This window comes from Myotis myotis, unplaced genomic scaffold, assembly GCF_014108235.1.
Source record: "Myotis myotis isolate mMyoMyo1 unplaced genomic scaffold, mMyoMyo1.p scaffold_m19_p_5, whole genome shotgun sequence".
Classification (NCBI taxonomy): domain Eukaryota; kingdom Metazoa; phylum Chordata; class Mammalia; order Chiroptera; family Vespertilionidae; genus Myotis; species Myotis myotis.
In genome coordinates this window covers 108549436-108568960 of record NW_023416357.1, presented here as the reverse complement: position 1 = coordinate 108568960, position 19525 = coordinate 108549436, and the positions used below count along the sequence as shown (strand labels likewise).

Below are 19525 nucleotides of genomic sequence, written 5' to 3'. Positions count from 1 at the left end.
GACCTTTAATGTGGTAATATTAGAAACTGGTTAGCTTACTTGTTTTTCATAGGGAGCGCCTATTTAAAAATTGCAACGAAGTCTACACTTTTCACACAAAAAGAAGCAACAACAATGAAATTCTCGTGTGCTGTGGAGAAGGAGTACACGCCTCCTCGTTGGCCAGTCGGATGCTCTTTGGTCAGCACTCCTTTATGCAGCGCCTGCTCGGTGCTAGCGGCCGCTGGGGGTGGAGACAGCCGCATGATGTGCTGCCCTGGCCTTCGTGGGTGAGGCAGCTGGGAAGTCCCGTGCAGGGAGCTAAGTCCAGGGTGGAGGTAAGCACACAGAGCAAGAGGACCACAGCTTGCCACTGAGCGGCTTGTTGGGATGAGGGCGCTGCACTGGCCCCGTGGAGCGGGCCTGCCTTACAGTCCTGCCCGCATTCCTGCTGCTCCCCAGGACGTTTGGGATAGAAAGAAAGATACGCTTTCCCCAGGACTGATTTGCTGAATTGCACTGTCATCTGTGGATACTTTGCAGGAAACATAAGTAAAATCCATTACTTAAAAAATTTTCTTCTGCCCCAGTTGGAGCCTCGTTCCATTCAACAGAAGGTTTTCGCATTTGGGTCCCGGTTGGAGCATGTGTGAGAGGCAACCAACTGGTGTTTCTCTCTACATCCATCTCTCTCTTTCTCTCCCCACCCCCTTCCTCTCTAAAATCGGTGAACATGTCCTCAGGTGAGGATTAAGGGGAAAAATATAAATTCTTCTACACTCAATCTGCTATATAGACAAGTGTGCTCTTAAATTTTATGTCTGCAGTTTTCCCTTTACTTGTCTTTTGTCTGAAACCCTCACAATAGATACTTCCAAAAATATACTTGCAACAAAAGTTTAGAAAGTGACTCTCCTCTTAATGACAGTAAAGAAGCACATGTAAATGAATTGTTTAAGAGAGACTAATTGACCCAAATAACCTCAAGGCTTTGCCATTTCAGTGATGACATATTCTTGGTGTTGAGTTGTGTGGTTAATCATTGGTCACTGAAGACAGGCGCCTTCCATGGAGAGTCACTGTAGCAGCCACAGAAAGGAGCCACCCCTTCCCAGCAAGCAGCACCCGCTTGTTCAATGACTTCTGCTTCCTCTCAGCACTCGGTTGGTGGTGTCAGGGTTAAAGGTTAGGGTACCTGGACTAGAAAGGACTAGTCTTGTGCACTATACTTGGTGCTGGCGGGTTTGTGCTCTCCAAGGAGCAATTCTAGATGAGCCTGTGGCTTCTGCTGCCGTTCTGAAATGCCTATTGGGGATTTCTTTATTAACGGTTTGATGCATTTTTGACGTATGGAGGCCATGGGAACAGCCAGAAGAGCTAGAAAGAGTCAGCAGTTGGAATCCTGCCTGTGTTCAGAACCTCAAATTTTGTGCTTTGATGAGACATGACCCCCTGCTACCATCTATTTGGGAAGATAGGATTAAAAACATATACAAAGTACTACAGTCACAAAGACCTGTGTCCATAGCATCACATCGGTTGGGGTTGCTAGGCTAGCCAGTTAGTCTTTAATGAGGTTCTTATCCTAAGTCCATGTGCCGACTATAATGAACATGGGCACTGTGGCCTTCTAAATTGGTCCAAAAGATGACAATTGAGGCTAATGAACTTACCAACACTGGGTCAGAAATAGGGCCATGGTGTGAAATTTTGTGAGAGAGTTCTACCCAGGAGTGCATTGGACCACAGTGATATATTTGCTTACTAAAGGCCCAGCATGCGAAATCGCGTGAGACCCAGACTCAGAGATGCAGCATCAAGTCCCTCTTGGTGACCGGTCTTTAGTTGTTATGACGTTACAACTACTGGGTTTTTATTATATAGACTAGTGGCCCAGTGCACGAAATTCGTGGGGGAGGGGGGTTCCCTCAGCCCAGCCTTCACCTTCTCCAATCGGGGACCCCTTGGTTATTAATTGTCCTAGGCACTGAGCCAAGTACTGGGCATTCGATGGTAGGCAAACCTGAGGAGTGCAGGAGCTACGTGTCTGTCAGGTCGTCATAAGTAAAGTTATTTCCATATGATGACATAAGATACTGCAAAAATTCCGTGGTAGCAGGTGGAGTCCAGGGAGACTTCTCTGGTGAAGTGGTATCTGAACTGAGTTCTGAAGGACAGGTAGGCATTAACTAGAAGGCCTCCACCCATCACTACCTCCTCCTGTAACTGCGGAGCTGGGAATGGCCCTGGTACCCTGGACTCGACTGCATCTGTTAGGTCTGGCCATCCCTCCCGACTGCTGCTCCACAGAGCACCCTGCACACTGCCTTCTTCTCAGCCCAAATAGTGAATGATTATGCCTTACCCATTCCCTGATCCTCTGCTGCTGCGTTCTGGGCTCTGAGACAAATACAGAGCCTTCGGTCCTGGGCTGCACCATCCAACACTGCAAGACAGAAGACAAGGTAATGACATTTTTAAAATATTGAAATAAAAAACTTGTCAAAATTTTATACACAGTGCAAATATCTTTAAAAATTAAGATTAAATAAAGATTAAGAGTGTAAAGGGCGGGATAAATGATGATGAAAGGAGACTGGACTTGGGGTGGTAAGCACACAATACAATATACAGATGATGTGTTGTAGAATTGTACTCCTGAAACCTATATAATTTTATAAACCAATGTCACCTCAATAAATTCAATTAAGAAAAACTGAACACATAGATACAGAGAACAGATTGGTGGTTGCCAGAGTGGGATGTGGGTGAAATGGGTGAAATGGATGAAGGTGATCAAAAGGTATAAATTTCATTATAAGATAAATAAGTTTTTATTATAGACTAGAGGCCCGGTGCACAGATTCATGCACCAGGGGGTCCCTCGGCCTGGCCTGCAGGGATCAGTGGACCTCCGCACCACTGCAGTCCAGCCTTATCCGCCAGCTCTTTGGGCTCCAGCCCGCTGTCCACGTTGATCCGCACAGCACAAAGTAGTGCCTGAAGTGGCAGGCGGCCAGGGAGGAGCCCGTGCCTGTGCTGGGCGCTGCTCCCGCTCATCCTGGCCCCGCTGCACCTGCTGCCTCCGCTCGGTAAACTCACTGCTGCTATGTTGCAGTCTCCACGCACCCGTCCTAGGGTGACCGGCATGCCCATGATTGCGCAGCCATTGCTCGTCATTGCAGCTTCACTTCTGGTGTGGGGCGGGAGAAGCGGCTGCAAGCTCGCACCTAGTCAGTCCCAATGTTGGGACCAGGAGCCATGAGCTGGCGCCTGTTGGTCAGTTGAGTGGCGCTCCCACTGTGGGAGTGCACTGACCACTGGGGGGTAGCTCCTGCATTGAGTGTCTGCCCCCTGGTGATCAGTGTGCATCATAGCTACTGGTTGAATGGTCACTTAGGCTTTTATATATACTAGAGGCCTAGTGCATGAGTTTGTGTATGCGTGGGGTGCCTCGGATTGGGCTGAAACTGAAGTCCAATGCCGCCTGCCACTCCCGCCTGCTGCTCTTGCTCATCCCAGCCCACTGTGCCTGCCGTGGACTCGCACCCAGTCAGTCCTGCTTGGGAGAGGCTCGTGCCCAGCGGCACTCACCAGTGTGAGCCGTGTCTGGCGCCAGTCCCAAGGAGGGTTGGGGGGGCCGGGACGCAATTGGCCTCTGGGTGAGCGGTAGGATGTCCTGCTGATGTTTGTGCCGGTTGTCGGGAACCACCTGGAGGCCGCTTTTATATTGTTTCTTCCTTGCGGAGTGTCTAGGGAGGGTAAGTGGCCGTGGTACCTGACTTTTAGGAGGTGGGTGGCGCTGTCAGGATTGTGCCGGTGGTGCCGGTCTGTTGGTGCCTGGCTCGTTCTCCTGAGGGAGTGAGTGGCTGCTGCCGGGCTGGTGGGCTGCCGGGATGGGCTGGTCAGCTGAGTGGCACTCCCACTGTTGGAGTGCACTGACCAGCAGGGGCCAGCTCCTGCTTTGAGCGTCTGCCCCCTGGTGGTCAGTGTGTGTCACAGCGACCAGTCAACCTGTCATTCAGTCACTTAGGCTTTTATATATATAGATAGATTTAATGGGGATGTAATGTAGAGCACAGTGACTTAGTTAACAATACTATATCGTGTATAGGAAAAATGCTAAGAGAATAGATATTAAAAGTTCTCAAAACAAGAAAAAAATTGTAAGTATGTGGTGGTATATCAAGTCATTATGTTGTATATCTAAAGCTAATTAAATGTTACATGTACAATAAATAAAAATGAAAAGAATTTCACACTTGGAATAGAGTCAACAGGTTACTCTGGCCAATCAAACTTTATATGTTCTAATCAATCTCCTTAACTCATCAATGTTTACAGAATCCTATCTAATAAAGAGGGAATATGCAAATTGACCATCACACTGTCACAAAGATGGCGGCGCCCACAGCGGAGGCGGGGTTTCCATAACACAAGATGGCTGCATGCACAGCAGAGGCTGACTTTCTGTAACGAGCCTTAAAGAGCAATCAGCAGGGACCTGAGGCTGTGTGGCACTGGGCCTGGGCAGGGAACCTAAGGCTGTGCCCTCTGCCTGGTAGGGCTTGACAGGGGACCTCAGGCTGTGCCCCCTGCCCTGGCGCCAGGCTGGGGGACCTCAGGGCACAGCCCACACCAGCAGGGCTTGATAGGGGACCTCAGGCTGCACCCCTGGCCCCAGTGCTTGGCCAGGGGACCTGAGGCCACACCCACTGCCTGGCAGGGCTTGACAGGGGACCTCAAGGTGCACCCCCCGCCCCAGGCCAAGGGACCTCAGGCCGCACCCCCCCTCCCAGTGGGGCTTGACGGGGCTCTGAGGCTGTGCACCCTGCTCCGGAACCAGGCTGGGGGACCTCAGGCTGCACCCCCACCCTGGTGCCAGAACAGGGGACCTCAGGCCATGCCCCCCACCTGGTGGGGCTTGACAGGGGACCTGAGGCTGTGCCCCACGCCTGGCAGGGCTTGACAAGGGTGGGGCCGGTGGGGTCTGGATCTCACCCAATGGGGGTGGGGCCAGCTGGGTCTGGGTCTCGCACGGTTTTGAGGTGCACGTGGGTGGGCTCGGACTTGACTCTGGGTCCCACGGCGTGCCCCAGACTCTGACAGGAGGAAGATTTTCATATACATTTTACTAATTTTCTTTCATCTCTGACACTTCTATTATAGAGAAAGGGCAAATAGCAATATTAAAATAGTCCCTCTAATTCCCTTTTAATGTGCATGAATTTCATGCACCAGGCCACTAGTACTTTAATAAATGTGAAAATTTTTAAAACACTTTTGATCTTTGAAAGACATTGTTAAAAAGTTGAAAAGGTAAGCCACAGAGTGGGAGACAATATTTGCAAAATTCCTATTTGATAAAGGACTTGTATATAGAACAGGGGTGGGCAAACTTTTTGACTCGAGGGCCACAATGGGTTCTTAAACTGGACCAGAGGGCCAGAACAAAAGCATGGATGGAGTGTTTGTGTGAACTAATATAAATTCAAAGTAAACATCATTACATAAAAGGGTACGGTCTTTTTTTTTTTTTTAGTTTTATTCATTTCAAACGGGCCGGATCCGGCCCACGGGCCGTAGTTTGCCCATGGCTGGTATAGAACATATAAAGAACTCACAACCGTCCTAGCTTGTTTGGCTCAGTGGAAAGAGCGTTGACCTGCAGACCAAAGCGTCCCAGGTTCGATTCCGGTCAAGAGCACATGCCCAGGGTTGCGGGCTTGATCCCCAGTAGGGGGCGTGCAGGAGGCAGTCAATCAATGATTCTCTCTCATTATTGATGTTTCTGTCTCTCTCCCTTTCTCTTCCTCTCTGAAGTCAATAAAAATATATTTTTAAAAAAGAACTCACAACCAATTAAAAGATAACAAACAACCCAACAAAAAGGGCAAATATTTGCACAGATATTCCACCAAAGAAGATATACAGATGGAAAATAAGTACAGGCAAAGATATTTTACATTATTGGCCAGTAGGAAAATGCAAATTAAAACCACAACGAGATATCACTAGGTAACTATTAGAATGGCTAAAATAGAAACTGACAATTCCATATGCTGACAAGGTTGGCAAGCACCCAGAACTTATAAAATCCTGGACAGAATGAAAATGGTACAGCTGCTTGGAAAGCAGTCTTCGCAGCTTGTTAGAAAATTAAGTATACACTTAGCATATGATCCAGAAACCCCATTGTAGCTATTTGCCCGAGAGAAATGAAAACTATGCCCACACAAAACAGGAATATAATTGTTTAGGCAGCTTTATTCATAACCATCACAAAAAATACTGAAAACAACTCAAATGTCCTTCAACTGGTTCATAGGTAAGCATTGTGATACATCTACACCATGGAATAGGACACACCAATGAAAAAGACTGATTTACTGATACAACAGCATGAATTATGCCAAGTGCATAATGCTATATTAGGAAGCCAGACTCAAAACAATATCCACTGTATGATTCCATTTATGTGGCATTCTGGAAAAGGTACAACTATTGGGTAATAAACACACTAGTGGTTGCCAGGGCCTGAAGGTGGGGAGAGGGGTTGATTACAAAGGGACATGGGATAGTATTAGGTAATGGAAATATTCTATATTTTGATTGTGTTGGTTACACAGTTGTATGCATTTGCCCAAAGCCATAAATTGTACATTACCGAGGGTAAACTACCTGGCTTAAAAAAATTTACAGATCATAGAAATTGTTTCCATTTCATTTTTGGAAGGTTGTCCTGAAATAGTTACACAAAAACCATTTGACTTGCTATTTAGAATTGCCATTTTCTCCTTTTAGGTTAACTCAACATTTAAAAAATAATGACCTCATTCAAGAAATAATTTCATGACTTGTGAATATTTTTAATGAAAGTGCATACTGCTTCTGCTAAGAGCCTCTGCTCTGTCTTCTCCCCCGGGGCCAGGTTGAAACGCCCTTTTTACAGCCAGCCCCTGGGTCAGTGCCGCAAGCTGCTTGGTAACCAGCACCGCCGGGCTCCCATGCTGTGATCGCTACTGAACACTAGGAGGCAGCAGGGCCCCGTGTGAAGAATGTGGGCTCTGAAGTCAGACTGCTTGCTCTCAAATCCTGCCGCAACTCACCTGCTGTGCAATGAAAGCTTTCTGTGCCTGGAGTGCTCTGTAAAGATGATAGATGATAGATGATAGATAGATAGATAGATAGATAGATAGATAGATAGATAGATAGATAGATAGATAGATAGATGATAGATGATAGATAGATGATGATAGATAGATGATAGATAGATAGATAGATAGATAAATAGATGATAGATAGATAGATGATAGATAGATAGATAGATGATAGATGGATGATAGAGAGAGTGGTAACAATGTATCAGCCTCAGTAGATTGTAATAAGGATTAAAAGATGACATATCTCAAGGGGGTCTAATATGGCCATTTGTTGTTGGTGGCGTGTGTGTGGTACCTTGCAGTGGTATTGAAAGAGGCTCTTTTTCACTCTAGCTGGTTTGGCTCAGTGGATAGAGCGTCAGCCTGGGGAATGAAGGGTCCCGAGTTTGATTCTGGCCAAGGGCACATGCCCCAGTTGCAGGCTCGGTCCCCAGTAGGGTGTGTGCAGGAGGCAGCCTATCAATGATTCTCTCTCCTCACTGCTGTTTCTCTCTCTCTCTCTCCCTCTCCCTACCTCTCTGAAATCAATAAAAAAAAATCTGTCTATCTATCTATCTGTCTGTCTATCAAGAAAGAGGCTCTTTTTCATAGAGAACAAGGCTGTGGCCCAGATCTAATACTTCCTGGGATAAAATATGTCTATTTTTATTTCTAGAGGACTTTTCCTCTTGGGTGCTCCCCAAGGGAACAGGCCAGCCTCGCACTGAAACAGCAGGTGGCAGCAAGGGGGTGGGGCCGTGAATATGGGGAGTAAGAAACGGGAGAGTTTGGGTTTCAGGCCATAAGAAGCTGACAGTTTGTCCAGCACCCAACTCTCCAAGCAAAAGAAGTCTCCACTTCCCAGTGGAAACTTTGTTGCAGGTCTGTACTGCTTGCAGTGAATTATTTCCTGGTGTTATGGAACTCCCAATTTGTGAGGTCTGTTTTTTAAAAGTGTAGGGAAAACACAGGGAATTATATCACTTCTCTTGTGGACTATATAAGTGTAGGTCTATTTTTGTTAGCATATGGGAACATCCACAGACTTCATATTTCATAAAGAAGGTAAGCGGGTGAAGGAATGGAGCTTATGACTGATTGAAGGAGCTTGAAAAGTCTCTGATCTGGGTCTGTGACTTTGTAAAGGTCTTTATTAATGACCTTTTTTTAAAAAAAAAAATATAAATTTTTTATTGACTTCAGAGAGGAAGGGAGAGGGAGAATGAGATAGAAACATCAATGATGAGAGAGAATCATTGATTGGCTGCCTCCTGCACACCCCATACTGGGGATCAAGCCCACAACCTGGCCATGTGCCCTGGCCGGGGAATTGAACCGCGACCTTCTGGTTTACAGGTTGACGTTCAACCACTGAGCCATGCCAGCCGAGCTGTCAATGACCATTTTTTACAGACAAAATTGTTGAGGTTATGTGATTTTCCAGGGTCACATGAAAAATATCAGGAATGCCACTAGAATTTGGGTTCCTGCCTCCTAGTGCAAATGCTCACCCTGTTTTTGATGACAAAGATGAGGGCTGGACAAATTGACATGGGGTTTGAGGATTGAGAGAGTGTGGTGGGCCAAACAAATTGGCCTTGGGAAGCACCGTGGGCACCTGGGAAAGCCCTTGTTCCTGCCCATTGCACTTCGCAGGCCACTGAGGCCTGATTCTGCTGGGTGAGGATGGCTGGCTGGGACTCTTCAGTGTGATGTGCAGAAATGCATCATTTTAGGAGGGTTTGCTGGGTAGAAACTTGATATGTGGTACACTGGGAATGGAATCATCTCTCAAAGGCACATTTGTGTGGATTAAACTAAAAAAACCGATGCAACCCCACCCCCACCCCCCAACACTCAAACCTACTTACTAATTTATACTGAGACTAGAGGCCCAGTGCATGGTGTGTGTGTGTGTGTGTGTGTGTGTGTGTGTGTCCCTCAGCCCAGCCTGCACCTTCTCCAATCTGGGACCCCTTGAGGGATGTCCGACTGGCCGTTTAGGCCAGATCCCCGTAGGGATCCCAGTAGGATCTGGCCTAAACGGCCAGTCGGACATCCCTCTCACAATCCAGGACTGCTGGCACCCAACCGCTCACCTGCCTGCCTGCCTGATTGCCCCTAACCGCTTCCTCCTGCCAGCCTGATCACCCCCTAACCACTCCCCTGCCAGCCTGATCGATACCTAACTGCTCCCCTGTTGACCTGATTGCCACTAACTGCCCTCCCCTGCTGGCCTGGCTGCCCCTAACTGCCCTCCCTTGCCAGCCTGGTCACCCCTAACTGCCCTCCCCTGCTGGCCTGGTTGCCCCTAACTGTCCTTCCCTGCAGGCCTGGTTGCCCCCAACTGCCCTCCCCTGCAGGCCTGTGTCCCCCCAACTGTCCTCCCCTGCAGGCCTGATCGCCCCCAACTGCCCTCCCCTGCAGGCCTGGTCACCCCTAACTGCCCTCCCCTGCTGACCTGATCGTGCACAACTGCCCTCTCCTGCTGGCCATCTTATGGCGACCATCTTGTGTGTTGGAGTGATGGTCAATTTGCATATTACCACTTTATTAGATAGGATACTTATTCCCCCATCAGCACATTCCCGCCCCACAGAAGGGATGTGGTGAGCTTGGAATGAGGGATCTGGCTGCGTGGGAAGACAGTAATGGATGATGTCCTGGAGCCTCCATGCAATGGCTGCACCCATCCTCATCCACACAGAGGAACTTGCAAAGCAGACCAGGGTTCTGTCTCCAGTGGTGATGGAGATGCGCTAGCAGATCAGCCTCCCCGGCCATCTCATGCGTTTCACAGCTGACCCAGCTTCTCCTGCCCACCCACCTGGAGCTGTTATTTCTGTGAATGCTATCTTCCTGCAGCCAATTTGCAGCCAAGTTGTGGCTCGGGGACCTGCCTTTTTAAAAAGTGACTTTGCATCTCTTTGCTCCAATCCATTATATTCATGCTTTTTTAAAAAATGTGATTCTCAGACAGCAATGTTATTTCCTTATTTCCAGCATTTTTATGATCAACTCACGTACTGCCTATTATATCATAAAGACCTGACTTAATTTTTTTCTTAAACAGGCATGTCAAAATGTAAGGTGCTCCTGATCCTGTGTCCAACAGATGTGAGTCCCAACAAGTGTGCTGGGTTACCAGGCGCCAGATGAACGTGTGCCTGAGTGGGTCCCGCTGCTACAGCACAACAATGCAGAGCCGCTAGTGCATGAGCCAGCAGGTGCTCAGGGCTAACTTAGTTCCCCCCTGAGGACTTAGTCCCCTGAGCAACATGGCAAGCGCGTTGTAGATGTGGTGAAAATTACTGTGCATGTCCCCTCGTGAGAGCAAAACCAGTGCATGTAGGCAACCAAAGCACCTTGTTACAAGGGTCAGATGCCTGTCTGAAAGCAGCAAGTTTGGCTCCGAGGTCACCTAGAGTTTGGGTCATGGAGTGGCCTTTCCCTGAAGGGAGACTAGCCTGCTCCACCTTCACAAACCCCAACCGCAGCTGTGTGAGTCCCGGGAAGAGCCACTCACGCTGGCCGGGCCCTCAGGCTCGTTGGCTGAAGGAAAAAGTGGGGGAGGAAAGCTGCTCGCGGACCATGTGTTATGTCTAACACCTTTTTTCAAAGGCGCAGAGAAAGCTAATGAACTTCAGAGTAAAGTCTCTCTTGTGGGGGGCTTAATGGCTGTTTCACACTGACCTGCCCAGTTTGGAAGAAAGGGGGCGAGGGGGCACCTGGGGGCTCTCTACGGGCCCCCTGGTCCTGGCCACAGGCCGTTCCGGTGATGATTTGTGTCCTCAGTTGAGGGAAGAGCCTGGGCTGAGTTGTGACAGACGCATCCGTGGGGCTGTGGCCATCAATCACGGCCTTCAGCAGAGCAGGGAGACAGTCTGATTTGCAGGTTGGTGAGTGCGCAGATCTCCTCTTGCATAAAGCTGTTCTTCCTCCTCCTCAGACCGCTTGCAGTTGTGCAAAAGCAAAACAGTGGTCCCCTTGCAGGCAGCAGAGGCATCCTGTGGCCTGTCAACACCTTCTTCAAGCCCACTCATGTTCATGTACATACGCACATATTTTGGCTACTATACACTATTTATATTTCAATTCTTCAAAGCTTGCTCATTGTACCAGGCAATTTTTTCATGTATTTCATAGAAACCATAGTTTGAATGTTTTATAGTCACAAAATAAGAAGGCTTCATAATTTCAACATAAATATATGAAAATACATTGGCATGATTGGCGGGAGGGTAGTGATGAAGCAGCCATTCGTAAGACCAAACCCACATACATCAGGGGACAGCAGTTAAGAGAGCAAAGATGGAGAGGGTTTGAAATATGCTTAAAGTAAGATGAAAGATCTCTTTCATCAGTGATCTAGCTCAGACTTGCTATCAGTGGGATCTTGCTGAGTTGGAATATATATATTTTATTTTTTTAAAATATTTTATTGATTTTTTTATAGAGAAGGGAGAGGAATAGAGAGTTAGAAACATCGATGAGAGAGATCAATCAGCTGCCTCCTGCACGCCTCCTACTGGGGATGTGCCCACAACCAAGGCACATGCCCTTGACCGGACTTGAACCTGGGACTCTTCAGTCCCCAGGTTGACGCTCTATCCACTGAGCCAAACCGGTTCGGCAGAATATATATATTTTAAAAGCCCATATATTCCTTTAAGTGGCTGAAACTATGATATTTACTTTAAAGATCCGGAAAGCAGCTGTGTATAGCATAACAGAAGCATGCAGGGGCCTCCTGGGTTTATAGGAACTGCAGGCATGGGGTGGGGGTACAAGGTGAAGTCACAGCGCCCAGTTGCACACCTGTGGTTTAGAAGGGGCATTGCAGTGAGAGGAATTTGGGCAACTTGGAAGCTCGCCAGCTTAGCAAGGAGATGTCCAAACAAGGCCGCAAACCACCTTTCCTCAGGGCAGCTTTCCCGGAACACTCCTTCACTCGCCCCCCACTTCAGCGGGTCTCCTCTGTCTAAGTTCCCCTAATGACATGCAGTTCCTCCCAGCATTCAGCAGTCCGCACATTCTGTGGTTGCTTGGAAGGTCTGCCTCCCTTCTAGACAGTAAGCTGTGTGAGGCTGACACACTGAGTTTATTTTGCTTTCCATTTCATTTAGTACGATGGCTAGTGTGTTGTGTGTACTCAGTAAGTCTTTACTGACTATGCGAAAGTGGTATTTCTTTGACTTTCTGCTGTTATTCCTGACAGAAACGGAAACAGGTACGAGTTTGCCATCGGAGGGAAGCTCAGAAGCTTCTGTGCAGGTGAGCTACCGGCCTGACACGGAGGGACACGAGGGAGCCCGCTGCAAGGGTTCCATATGTCAGAGGCGGGAAGACTTTCCCACTGAACAGACAGGCATTGCTGACAAATACATGGCTTATTTTGTGATTTAGGTTTGAAAGTTTCATAGTTTTGTATTTTAGATTCATTTCCTCCACTCCCATCCTCATTCCCTTAGGCTCAGGAAAGCGTCTGGGAATAGATACATTATGAGGAAGGGTTGCCATTAGGGGCTCTAAGGGAATATTTTATGGAGAAGAAGCTTTGCAGAGACCACAGTCACAGCAGGACTATTGTGATAACCTTGGTTGATGTTTTCACAGTTTATGTATGAAGCTTTCACATCATCTGAGTCTCACAGACATATTGTAAAGTAAGCAGCTCACCATCATGGCAAATTAACATTTTTTAAGAGCTCATTCTGTGCTGAGGCACTACACTGAGCCCTCTATATTCAGAATATATTATTTAATCCTCACAACATCTCCATGATTATTCCCAATTTACGGATGAGGAGACAGACCTAGAGGTCAAGTTTGCCACAAATTGCATAACCAAGAAGCTTGGAGTCAGGAATCAAACCCAGGCAGTCTGCTCACCAGCCCAGAGGATAAACCACTACCTAATGAACAGCATTGGGGGATCTCCAACAGATACATTGTTGCTACTATAGGTCTTCCAACTGCTGGTTCAATTCTGTTACTTTATGTTGCCATTTTTAAAAAACTAGTTTACACTTTCACTTTAGCTTAGAATTTATCAATTAGAGGCTATGGTGATGTAATTGTATATGATTAAAATTACATCAATCAAGTCTAGATAAGAATCCTCTACATTTACTAACTTAAAAAATTGCTGAACACATTTACTGATTTTATTTTTTACAGGCAGTCATCGTTTAATAACCATTGGACACATCTACTGAATATATTGAGGAAAACTTGCTCCTTTCTCTGATACTCTACAACATTGTTACGAAGCATAAAAAATCTAAGTCCATGAAAACATGTGATTATTTTCTTTTTTTTTTTAGTCTTCATAATATTATCATGGTTTTTATTTATTTTATTTATTTTTATTTCTTAAAGTATTACAAAGAGTATTACACATGTCTCCTCCCCCCCGCCCCCCTTGACATTCCCCCGGCTTGCCCCACCCCCCAGTGTCTTGTGTCCATTGGTTATTCTCATATGCATGCATACAAGTCCTTTGGTTGATCTCCTACCTTCCTCAACCCTCCCCAGGCTTCCCACTGTAGTTTGACAGTCTGCTCAATGCTGCTCTGCCTTTGTATCCATTTTTGTTCATCAGCCTATAATGGTCCTTATTATCCATAAATGAGTGAGTTCATGTGGTATTTTTCTCAGCTTCCCAGGGGCCATCTCAGTCTCACAGGGGCCATCTCAGCCTCACAGGGGCCGTCCCAGCCTCACTGGGGCTGTCTCAGCCTCACAGGGGCTGCCTCAACCTCACAGGGGCAGTTTCAACCTCATCGGGGCTGATTCAACCTCACCGGGGCCGTTTCAGCCTCACCAGGGCCGTCCCAGCCTCACCGGGGCTGTCTCGACCTCACCGGGGCCGTCCCAGCCTCACCAGGGCCATCTCAGCCTCACTGGGGCTGTCCCAGACTCACTGGGGCCATCTCAGCCTCACATAGGCCGTTTCAACCTCACCGGGGCCAATTCAGCCTTTGAGTTCTTTTTAGATTGTTAATTCTTCAGGGAGATGCCAACGACCAACAGTGACTGGCATGATTTTTGCCTTCTAGAGATCCAGGTCTCTCTCCCTATGGGTTCTCTTTACACTTTACTTTGTGTTTGAAAAGAAAACATGAAAATGCCATAATTTGTAGCTGGTAGGAACAATTACAACAAAAAGCCCCTCACCTAGAACTCTAGATGGGAAAGTGATCCAGTCAAGATTTGGGGCCTGTGCAGTGCTGTGACCCAAGCTAGGCAGAGTTCAGCACAGAGGGTGGCACTTAGTCTTTGGAATATCACTGCCTGCATTTCGAAGCCATATTAGCAAGGATATTGGCTCATATTTGTTTTTGTGTGTTATCTGTGCCTCTTCCCCTCTCCATGCTGGAGAATTAGGCTTTAATATGCAGTAGTGACAGTCTAGTTCTGGCAGATGAAGGAAGGGGGCAGTTCCGGAGGGCAATCTCAACTTCTGCTTAGCATATTTACTCTTGCTGTTCCCCCTTCCTCTTCATTTGTAATGCAGGAGGCTCTCTGAGGAGAGCGAGCGAGACTTCTCAGATGGAGCAAAGGACCACGGGCTGGGATGCCAAGCGCTATGAAAAGGTCTGCCATTGAATTTGCTCATTTGATCACTGTGCTTTGGTTTCTCCCTGTGCTTGCTAAGTGTGCATAACATGTGCTTGAGTGTTTTGTGAGTATTATAGAGCATTATACTGGGTGAGCGAGTAATTTTCCAGACCCGTTGCTCAGGTATGAAGTGAAAATCTGCTTCTTTTGAGATGCTGGGCTGTGGCAGTCAGCTGACCTCCAATCCTTCAGACCACAGCAGCCATCTAGTTGTTCTTGTTCATGGGACACATTTTGCAGTCTCTGAGCTGCCGTTCATCAGGCTTATAGATGAGGGACAAGCTTATTTGTTTCCTTTGTTTTTAGAAATGAAATATGTAATTTTATATACTCTTGCTACTTTCGCCCACCTCCCCAATCCACCTCCTTTAAAGGTTTTTATTTTGCTTGGGGCACAAAGTTGCTGTATCTGACATTAATCCCAGGAGACAGGAGGGAGAGGTGACGTGGTAAATAAACTGAGTTATTTGGACTTACTACTATAGTTCCTTTTGAAAATTTTTATTGATTTCAAAGAGAGAGAAAGGGAGAGGGAGAGATTGAAACATCAGTGATGAGAGAGAATCATAGATCAGCTGCCTCCTGCATTCCCCCTACGGGGGATCAAGCCTGCAGCCTGGGCATGTGCCCTTGACCAGAATCAAACCTGGGACCCTTCAGTCTGCAGGCCAACGCTCTATCCACTGAGCCAAACTGGCTAGGGCCACTATAGTTCCCTTTTGATGATTTGGGCCAGGACCACTAGAGGTCTGAACTAGATTTAGTAAGATGCAGGTCCCGGGGTTTTGGCAGGAAGCACTCAGGGAGTACGCTGGAAAGAGAGAACACGAAGTACCTTCCCGGTCCTGCCCCACTCTTCTTTGTTGTTGTTGATATTGTCTATGTCACGTTTGGCAACAAGATGCCTGTTGGCGAAAGGTGCCAACCTGAGATTCTTAGAAGCTAATAAAAATGTTTGTGGGTAAAGAACAACTTTGTTTCATAAATAACAGCTTTTGAAGTGCAACACTGGAGTTAACAGGCTAATTTCTTTTGAACGAAGATAAAATGTATGTACATTATTTCCAGTGCGGTTAAATTAACCGCATTTTCTAAACAAATCTAGGAAGTTAGGGAACCCATGAACTGCGTTACCCCTTAGTTGCAGCTTGGTTGTATTTAGTTGCAGCAGGAACTTCAGATACAGGAACACAGTGCAACCCTTCAGTTTTGAAACGTTGCTAGGCCTCCCGGGCTATAAATGACCAAAGAAACATCCGGGTAGTGTGCTCCCAGAGCTCAGTGCCCGGTGAGAGTTGTGCCATCTTCCGGCTGTTGGTTGCAGCCCGGGACTCTCACTTGGGGTCTTTGTTCTTTTCTTATTTTTTTTTCTATTACTGCATTTCTCCTTTTATTGAGACACAATTCACATTCTATTCCCGTACATGTTAAAGTGTCCCTTGCAGTGATTTTTTAAACTTGTTAAACATGTTTGACTTTTTAAAATTAAAATGACATTTTTTCAATTAGTTGACATGCAATATTAGTAGTTTTAGATATACAGCATAGACATTTATCTAACTTACTAGAGGCCTGGTGCACAAAAATTTGTGTACTCAGTGCGGGGGGGGGGGGGGGGGGTGTCTCTCAGCCCGGCCTGTGCCCTTTTGCAGTCTGGGACCCCTCAGAGGATGTCCACCTGCTGGCTTAGGCCCGCTCCCTGGGGGATTGGGCCCAAGCTGTCAGTCAGACATCCCTCTGGCAGCCCGGCAGCCCTCGGGGGATGTCCACTTGCCAGCAGGGAGCAGGCCTAAGCTGCAGTTGGACATCCTTAGCGCTGCTGAGGAGGCAGGAGAGGCTCCCACCATCACCACTTGTGGCTGAGCAGAGCTCCCCCTGTGGGAGCTCATTGACCACCAGGGGGCAGCTCCTGCATTGAGCGTCTGCCCCCTCGTGGTCAGTGTGTGTCATAGTGACTAGTCATTCCCAGTCATTCTGCTGTTAGGGTCAGTTTGCATATTACCCTTTTATTATATAGGATAAAGTGATCGATCCTCTGATAATTCAATATTGTAATAACATTATGACAATATTACTGACTATATCCTCTATGCTGTGCTTTATATCCCTATTTTATAACTGCGAATTTGACTTACTCCTTTCACTGTTTTCCCCCAGCTCCCCATCCCTTTCATCTGGCTGCCAACAATCTGTTCTCTGTATCTATGAGTTTGTTTCTGCTTTGTTTGTTCATTTATTTTGTCTTTTTTATATTTCTTTTTGCCCTGTATTTAAGCCCTCCAATGGCTTTCTTTTTTTCTTTATTTCATTTGACTTTTTACAATATACATAATAAATCTATTACCAGAGTGTATATACAAAATAGCCATTTCCATGCAAAAAAATTAATATTTCAAGAAAAATGATTTGAAATACAATGTTACATGCAATAAACGTTAATATTTCAAGAAAAACGATTTAAAATGTTATATGCAATAAACATTAATATTTCAAGAAAAGATTTTAAATATAATTACTACCAAAACTGTACTAACATTAATATCACAAGTTGTAGGAAATATTAAAAATCTGCAAATAACAGGATTACTCCTATTATATTCTAAAATATTTTTTTCCTCTGGATCTGTTTTTGTTCACCAATTTATGTTGTTCATTATATCCCACATACGAGTGAGATCATGTGATATTTCTCTTTCTCTGACTGGCTTAGTTTGCTTAGCATAATGCTCTCCAGGTCCATCCATGCTGTTGCAAATGTAAGAGTTCCTTCTTTTTTACAGCAGCATAGTATTCCATTGTGTCGATGTACCACAGTTTTTAATCCACTCATCTGCTGATGGGCACTTAGGCTGTTTACAAATCTTAGTTGTTGTAATATTGTAAATTGTGCTGCTACGGGCGGGTCTTCATTCTTGGACAGGGTCATCAATACGCCCAAACGCGGCTTGCAGGTGCCCCAGCTGCAGCAGCTTCAACAGAGCCAGAGCTTTCATTGATGCCTCTTGGCAACCAGTAGCAACCAGCCTGGCTCAGGGACCGGGCGAGGTGGTATCGTTTCTCCTCAAATTCCTGTCTGATTTGCAGTCCCGGCAAAGGGTGGACGCCTTTGGGTGCGGGCCTAGCTCGTCGTCGTCGTAGGTTCTGAATGTGAATAGGAAGCCACGCAGCTGAGCCAGGAACAGCGAAGACCTGGCAGTGCCGGTCGCCAAGGCCTTGGTCTGAGTGTCCGGGAGGTGCGACGCCCCTCAGGCCTGGCCAGTGTGCACACCCAGGTGAAATTCCGGCCCAGAGACAACCACTACGGCGAGGGAAGGCCAGGAATCCTGCGGCCACCACCCCGGAAGGGCCTGGAGGCTTTAGCCACCGCCTTCGGAAGGGAGCGCACCTGCCGAAGAAACTAAACCCACCTCCGCCATGACGGGGAGTACCGGCCAAGCTGGGCGAGGGCGCACTCCGGAAGAAGGAGCGCTCGCGGTCCCGCCTCCCGGCCGCCTGGCCCGCTGATTGGGCGGAAGGAGCGCGCCCGCTCGTCCGTGCTCCGGCTGGAAACGCGTGCCGGCGGCAGCGGCGTTCCGCGGCGGAAAGGCAGGGGCGGCGGGAGGCTGCGCGCGGCCCGCCCCGCCCACCCGCCTCGGCCCTGCAGGGGCTGGATGGGCAAGTTGGGCTCGATGGCTCGAGCCCGGGCGGCGGCGGTGGCCGGAGGCGGCGGCGAGTCCTGCTCCTCGCCGCGGCGCCGGCGGTGAGAGGAGCGAGCGCGCGGCCCCCGATGAGACTGCTGGCGGGCTGGCTGTGCCTGAGCCTGAGCCTGGCGGCCGTGTGGCTGGTGCGGAGGATGTGGACGCTGCGGAGCCCGCTCACCCGCTCGCTCTACGTGAACATGACGAGCGGCCCGGGCGGGCCGGCGGGCGGCAGGAAGGAGAACCACCAGGTACGGGCCGGCCGGCTGGGCGGGGGCGTGGCGGCCCGGCCTTCGCGCGCTCCGCGGCCATTGTACCGGGCGGCGGCCTCGGCGCCTCGGAAAGTTTCCCCGCCGGGCCCTCGGCCGGGGCCCACGGCGCCTTTTGTTACCTGCGCGCCTGCGGAGGCCTCCGGTATCCCCGCCGAGGGGCCGAGCCTGGCGCCCCGGACCCGCATTGTTCCCGCGCCCGGGCGGGGGCCGCCGACGCTCGGCCGCCTCGGCGCTCGGCGTGGGGCACCGCCTGGCCCGGGCCCGAGGGAGGAGCAGCAGCCACGCCCGGGACACTCCGTACCCCGCAGTCGCCCCTCTCTGTCGGGTGAACCTCCGATCGTACAAAGGGCCGTGGAGGGATGTCACCGTGTGTCGCCAGCCCCTCAGCTCCCCGGGGTGGGCTGACCTGGTGACATTTGCCCGAAGCGCTCAAACGCGTGTTTGACGGCCCTCGCGCCCGCCCCCCAGCCTTCCTCCCACCCAAGCGACGTCTGCTCCGAACTCCGTGTCTGGGCGGGAAGGCGTGAGGCCGCGGTGCCGGCTGTCGCGCAGGGCTTTCCCCAGACCTGGGCGGGTGAAGCTGAGAGTTGTGCCTGCAGCGGGCCGGCCGGGCCGGCGGCGTCCTCTTCATTAGCTTCGTTGGTGCCACTTGCAGAAGTCGGTGCAGGTCAGCTCAGAGTCAGGGGTGAGCTCCTGTTTGACCGCGATGTCGTTTGCAGTTTGCATTCATTGAAAACAGGCTTTTGAACTCAGCCAGGGTGTGGGCTTGTCTAGCTTGCTTTCCACTCGGGAAAGCAGAAACGACTTACTCCCCATTTTGTGTCACATCATT

General features: G+C 48.6%; 1 protein-coding gene across 5 annotated transcripts in view; it reads left to right on the top strand.

The window, feature by feature from the left end:
- Nucleotides 1-14660: 14660 nt before the first annotated feature.
- The window catches only part of METTL9 (methyltransferase like 9), a 49369-nt gene continuing 44504 nt past the window's right edge, over nt 14661-19525 (top strand). For 3 of the 5 annotated variants that reach the window (XR_004967368.1, XR_004967367.1, XM_036307969.1), the window contains exon 1: nt 18323-18672. Coding sequence is in view for 3 of the 5 variants with exons in the window: in XM_036307969.1 (XP_036163862.1) it covers nt 18511-18672 (162 nt within the window). In the remaining 2 variants the exon portion in view is untranslated. Of the gene's footprint in view, nt 14721-18322; nt 18673-19525 lie in introns of those variants that run through there. The other 2 variants (XM_036307970.1, XM_036307968.1) reach the window with 2 other exon arrangements.